Source organism: Bufo bufo, chromosome 8 (genome assembly GCF_905171765.1).
Source record: "Bufo bufo chromosome 8, aBufBuf1.1, whole genome shotgun sequence".
Taxonomy (NCBI): Eukaryota; Metazoa; Chordata; class Amphibia; order Anura; family Bufonidae; genus Bufo; species Bufo bufo.
The window spans coordinates 211,654,743-211,660,742 of record NC_053396.1 but is presented as its reverse complement, the minus strand read 5'-3'; the positions used below and the strand labels follow the sequence as shown (position 1 = coordinate 211,660,742).

Below are 6,000 nucleotides of genomic sequence, written 5' to 3'. Positions count from 1 at the left end.
ATGGAAGTGTCCTTAGTTACTAGAGCTACATCCTACAAACAAAGATGTAGTGTGAATATTCATGTGTATTCAGGATCAAAATTGACCAATGAATCAATAAATAATTTACATATTAATATTGATAGTTGTCAGCAGTTTATATTGGCATCCCCATCTTGCAAAGTGATAGGTTATCACTAAAGTATGTTATTCCTTTATGACGATGGGGGTCTAACCTCTGGGACCCCAGGCCATCCACTGTGCAGAGTATTGCAAGTTAATAGAGCTGGCTGCAGCACCTTCATTCTCAGGATTGGTGGGAGTCCCAAAGATTAATCCCCCATGATCATGAAGTGATGCCATTTTCTAGTGATCACTTTATAAGAATTACTCTAGATATGTTGAGCACAAAAAAACACAATGTAATTGCAATTTATTTTTTCTTAGTTCTTGTGAATCTTAAAATATAATTGTACATTTTTCTTTAGAGCAGACTTCACAGTTTTATTTTTTAGGCTGTAGATAATGGGATTGAGAACAGGGACAGCAACAGTGTTAAAAAGTGAGAAGATTTTATTGGAGTCTAATGTGTCCATTGTTGTCGGTCTCAGATACTGGCAGAAAAGTGTCCCATAGAGTAGGACCACCACTGTGAGGTGTGAGGAGCAAGTGTAGAATGTTTTTCTCCTTCCTGTGCTATAGCGTATCCTCATGATTGATGAGATAATGAACATATAGGAAATGAAAGTAAGAAGAAATGGTGTGACACTCAAAAGAAAAACACCCTCTGTGAAGATTAGGAGTTCCAGGGCAGAGGTGTCACTACAAGACATCTTAATAATGGGCATCATATCACAGAAAAAGTGGTTGATTATGTTTGATCTATAACAAGATATCCTCAGCAGAAGATTCATGTAGGGTATGAGTTCAATAAAGCCAACCAACCAGCATGCCAAAGCTAACAAGAGGCAAGCTCGAGGGTTCATGATCCTTGAGTAATATAATGGTCTGCATATGGCCACATATCTATCATAGCTCATAGCTGTCAATAATAATAGCTCGATAGATGTGAAGCTAGAAAATAAATAAAGCTGGGCCATGCAAAAAGGGAAATAAATTATGTCATTTCCTGTTACAAACATGGAGAGAATTTTATGCGTTGCAATAGTGGAACAAGATATGTCAAGGATGGAGAGGTTACCCAGAAAGAAATACATGGGACTGTGAAGCTGACGATCTAGGCAAATTAGAAGAAAGATGGTCATGTTACCAGCAACAGTGAGAAGATAAATGAGAAGAACCAGGAAGAAAATGAGTTCTTTTAACACTGGTACATCTGTAATCCCTGTAATAACAAAAAAGTTGACTGTGGTCTTGTTCATTTTGTCCAATCTTTTTTGGAGGTGGTCACTGACTTTTGGTGATTGGTATAGGTCTCTTTTTGATACCTTTTCAGTATTCAAAGTGATTAAAAAACTTTAATGAGAGCCCCTCCAAGTGAGATGAAATTCCAAATAAAGAGTTATATTCGAAAACCTGCTAAATATAAAGAATAAAGATACCACTAGTCTTAAGCTTAATAACATCATGATAGCTGACTACGGCTCTCCATATTTATATTATCAAAAACAACAGATAATAAAGAGCTCAAAAAGATTCCTATAAAAAAATATTTATTCAATATACAGTATTTGATTAAAAATACAAAAACTATATCCCCCCAAAACAATATATAGGAAACAGATAAAAAATATGTTAGGGAGCAAAAAACACCAAGTACGGTGTAATATCAGTATATGCACTAACGCTTAAATCAAATGGTCACTGAATAGCTGCTGAGCCAAAGAGGCTAAAACAGCTCACAATTAACTGGAATTGCAAAACAGTCCACTAATATAATGTGACTGTGACACCTAAAACTCTAGCCAGATGAGGAACAAACAGGACTGAATCTTGCTGGTGAGACGTATTATATGTGAAATGCACGTCGAGGCTTGTGGGAGCAGTCACCTCTTTTGGTGATTTTTCATGCACTGTATGAGCAGTATATGGTTCAACCACTATTTCAGAGATAAAGTCCCCCAAAAAGCAAAACCCACTAGCTAATAGCTGCTGGTGGGGTCGTGTGGGGCCAAATTCTTTATTATCTTTTGTTTTTGTAAATATAAAGAAATAAAATAAGATCATAAATAAACAACACTAAGGTCACATGAATTGAATTTTATTTTAATGAAATATTTCTTTCACGTGAATAAATACGTTGAAGGAAATCTGTCACCTGGTTTGGAGCCACTAAACCACCAGTATGCCACTATGCAGGTGTTGTTTAGGATCTGTCACAGCAAAGTATAGTAAATAAAGTTGCCAAGTAATGAATTCAGGATATATGGTTGCAATAGGCACATGCACAATGCTCCAACAAAGTTGTGAATGGCACACCTCACTTTACATGGGCTTGTGAAAAGGTAATGCGCAGTGAAGCAAGAAGTAAGACCCTTGCTTCACCGACACAATGCAGCTGCTCCCAATGCCACTGGAGATGAGTCCTGGACTCTTTTCCCCTAGGCCTGTGTTAGACTAGCAGATAAGGCCGACGATTGTCGGGAAGGAAGCGATCCTTCCCGACAATGGCCTGCTCATCAGTGGAGGAGACCGCTGATATTACATGCAGTGATCTCCTCCACAGTATGGGATTATTTGCTGGCAGAAGACCATGATTATTCAGCACGATCGGCCGCAGGCAAACAATGTTTCTGTAGCCTGCTTAAAAATGCCTTGTGAATGCCTGATGAATGAGAGTTTGCTTCAGGGGCACTTTTACACAGGCAGATGATTGCTAAGGAGCATCCCTGCGAACACTTGTTAGTGATTATCTGGCCGACTATCTGCAGGTCTAATACAGTCCTAAGGTTGGTTCTTTGCAGGGACAGACAGGTTTTTATATGGGCAGGTTTGGGACACTAAAACCCTGCTGCATAACGGCATTCTGGTGTCATAGTGTCACCAAACCTGGTGACAATTTCTATTTAAACATAGCACCATAGAGTGAAATCTCCCCAAAAGTCCATCTATTAAAGAATATCACCCATGATCTAGACCTGATTTTTTATTTTTTTTATCCAATGCAATATATTTATCTAAGCTGCGGACAAGAATAGGACATGTTCTATCTTTTGCGGAGCTGCGGACCTGAAGATCGGGGCCGCGCTCCGCAAATGCGGATGCTGTCAGCACACTGTGAGCTGTCCGCATCCATTCCGTCCCCATAGAAAATGAATGGGTCCGCGTCCGTTCCGCAAAATTGCGGAACAGATGCGGACCCATTTGCGGACGTGAGAATGGAGACTTACAGGTCAATGTTAGCACCAAGAAGAAGCGCACTCGTTTTACACCATCAGCTGATTCCAACTACTGGTAAAATCGCACAAAGTTATACGATTATTTAGTAGTCTAATATTTCTACTGGTAAAATCATACGATTATCTAGTAGTTGAATTTTTGCAGATAGGCGATAACACTGAAAGCAAAGAGGTCATATTTATTTGGAGTACTCCAGTAATATAGATGTATGCGTGAGCTCCGCATTATATGTATCTATATGTATTTATGCTGATATGAAATAAGGTCATGTTTAATATTTTAACATTTTTATGATACTTTTATTGGGATAATAAATTTTGTGTATGCAAAAATATTGTGAGCCAGCCTGATTGATTCATTATTGATTTATTACCTTTTGATCAGCTGGTAACTGATAGGCTGGGCTCCAGTAGTTTTCTGGTGGAGCTTCTCTAGAATTTATTTATTAGTTTGATTCCACATAGATGTCTACAGAACCTGTTCTATTAAACGCTTATATAAGTAGAGCCCCCCGACAGAGTGGAGAGGGTGTCATCAGTAAGTTTGTGTTGACGTCACAGATTTTTTTGCCCTTCCTCTGATCCATCAGAATAATAACCCCCGAAAAAGGGATCCTGTCTGTGGAGCATCCGCCTTCACTCGGTCAGCATTTGGTCAGTAATCCATCAGTATTGCTAATGCCAAAATAAAACAGGAGTGGATCCAAAACAGAGATGACACGTGAATGGAATATTTGCATGTCTTCTGTGTTTTGTACCCACTCCTGCTTTTGGCTACCAAATCATAAGCCAATTCTGATTGGACCATACAGGGCTTACAGCTGCTTCACAGAGAGGATCCGTTGTGCGTCTCATTTTTCCTTCCTTCTGACAGATCAGAAAAGGGTCAAATAAATGATGATGTCAGCCAAGCCAAAAAGGCTAAATAGTGGCCCAGTCATGAAGTGGGGAGACTGGGAACAGCATGAGAAGTCCACAGAGTGGCCCTATGACATAGTGGTGAGATGGCAGAAGCATCAGGAGGCCACAGAGTGGCAATGTGACAAATTGTGGAGGTAGCAGCAGCATCAGGAGACCACAGAGTGGCAAGGTGACAGTGTGGAGGTGGCAGCAGCAGCATGAGGAGGCCGCAGAGTGGCAAGGTGACATAGTGGTGAGGTAGCAGCAGCATCAGGACACCACAGGGTGGCAAGGTGACACATTGTGGAGGTAGCAGCAGCATCATGAGACCACAGAGTGGAAAAGTGACATATTGTGGAGGTAGCAGCAGCATCAGGACACCACAGAGTGACCTAGTGACAGAGTGTGGAAGTGGGTGGCAATAACAGTACCCACTGATGATGAAGGGTGTAAAAAGGATCACTTGGCATCAGATGTGTGGCATCAGGCGGGTGGCAGCATCAGAATAGTAGCTGAGGCAGGTAGCCAGAAGAAAACTGTCTCTTTTGTCAAAGTGTTGGTATGGCACCAATGGACCATCTCGTCTGATGCACCAGGCATTGGTGGGTGGAAATCCTGGCTGATCCACGCCTGATTCATCTTGACAAAGGTCAGTCTCTCCACATTTAGGGTGGACAGGCGAGTTCTCCTTGGGGTAACTATGGCCCCCGCCGCACTTAACACCCGCTCTGATGCCACACTACTGGCTGGGCAAGACAGCTTTTCCAGGGCAAACTCGGCCAGTTGCGGCCACAAATCCAGTTTGGCTGTCCAGTAGTCCAGCGGATCTTCAATTAGGGCTGGCAGGTTGCACTCCAAGTATGCCACCACCTGCTGGTTCAGGTTCTGCTCTATGTCTAGCTGCTGGTGAGTAGTTTCTTCACTAGGTGGGTGAACAAAATGCTCATCAGCGACTCTAGACTCAGGCTGCTGCTGATGGAGCTGGTACTGCTCCTGCCACCCCACCTCTCCCCAGCAGTCGTGACAGTGGAACGTGAGTGCAGAGGGCCCCCCTGGTCAGACCTGCGAGAGGATGAATGATGGCGCAGATAGGCAGCGGCCAACTGACTACATAGGATGTGTCTATAGTAGTTCAGTTTGTCCTCCATCTCAGCGGGTGTAAAAAAGGCATTTTGGACCGGTAGAGAGGGTCCAACAAGGTGGAGAGCCAGAAGTCATCCCTCTGCCGAATGGTGACAATTCGGCTGTCACTACACAAGCAAGTGAGCATGCAGCGGACCATTTGTGCAAGTAACTGAGAGGGAGTCCCTGCCTCCATCTCCAATGCATACTACCACGGTGTGTCTGGGTCCTCTGCCTCATCTTCCTCATCGCCCTGTAGCTACTTTGGCTGCTCCTGCTTCTCCTCTCCTGTCACCCGTGTAGAAAAACCACCCATTTTGCTACACATTGCCTGTGCTCCAATGTCCTCCTCAACCTCCTCCTCTAGTTTAGCCCCCTCAGGGCTCATGTGGCCTTGATATCTAGGCTGCAAAAAAAGGAGGTTAGTCAGCACCTCCCAGTGCGCAGGTGCACGCTGCCATGGCAAAGACCTAGAAGAAAAAAAGACAATGCAGCAGCACCCTGCAAATCAGATAAAGTACAACAATGCCATAGTCACAAAAATAATGATTACAAAAATGATGGTGCTAATGCTACGCTTATTTATAAAGTGAGATGCTTGGCCAATGCATTTTTTACAAAACCATCTGAGCCCGTCTGC

At 42.8% G+C, this 6,000-nt stretch overlaps 1 protein-coding gene across 1 annotated transcript in view; it reads right to left on the bottom strand.

The window, feature by feature from the left end:
* Nucleotides 1-422: 422 nt before the first annotated feature.
* LOC120978209 (olfactory receptor 1019-like) overlaps nucleotides 423-6,000 on the bottom strand; it is a 61,226-nt gene continuing 55,648 nt past the window's right edge. Inside the window, exon 2 of the mRNA XM_040406433.1 lies at nucleotides 423-1,427. Coding sequence (XP_040262367.1) covers nucleotides 423-1,427 — 1,005 coding nt within the window. The remainder of the gene's footprint in view (nucleotides 1,428-6,000) is intronic.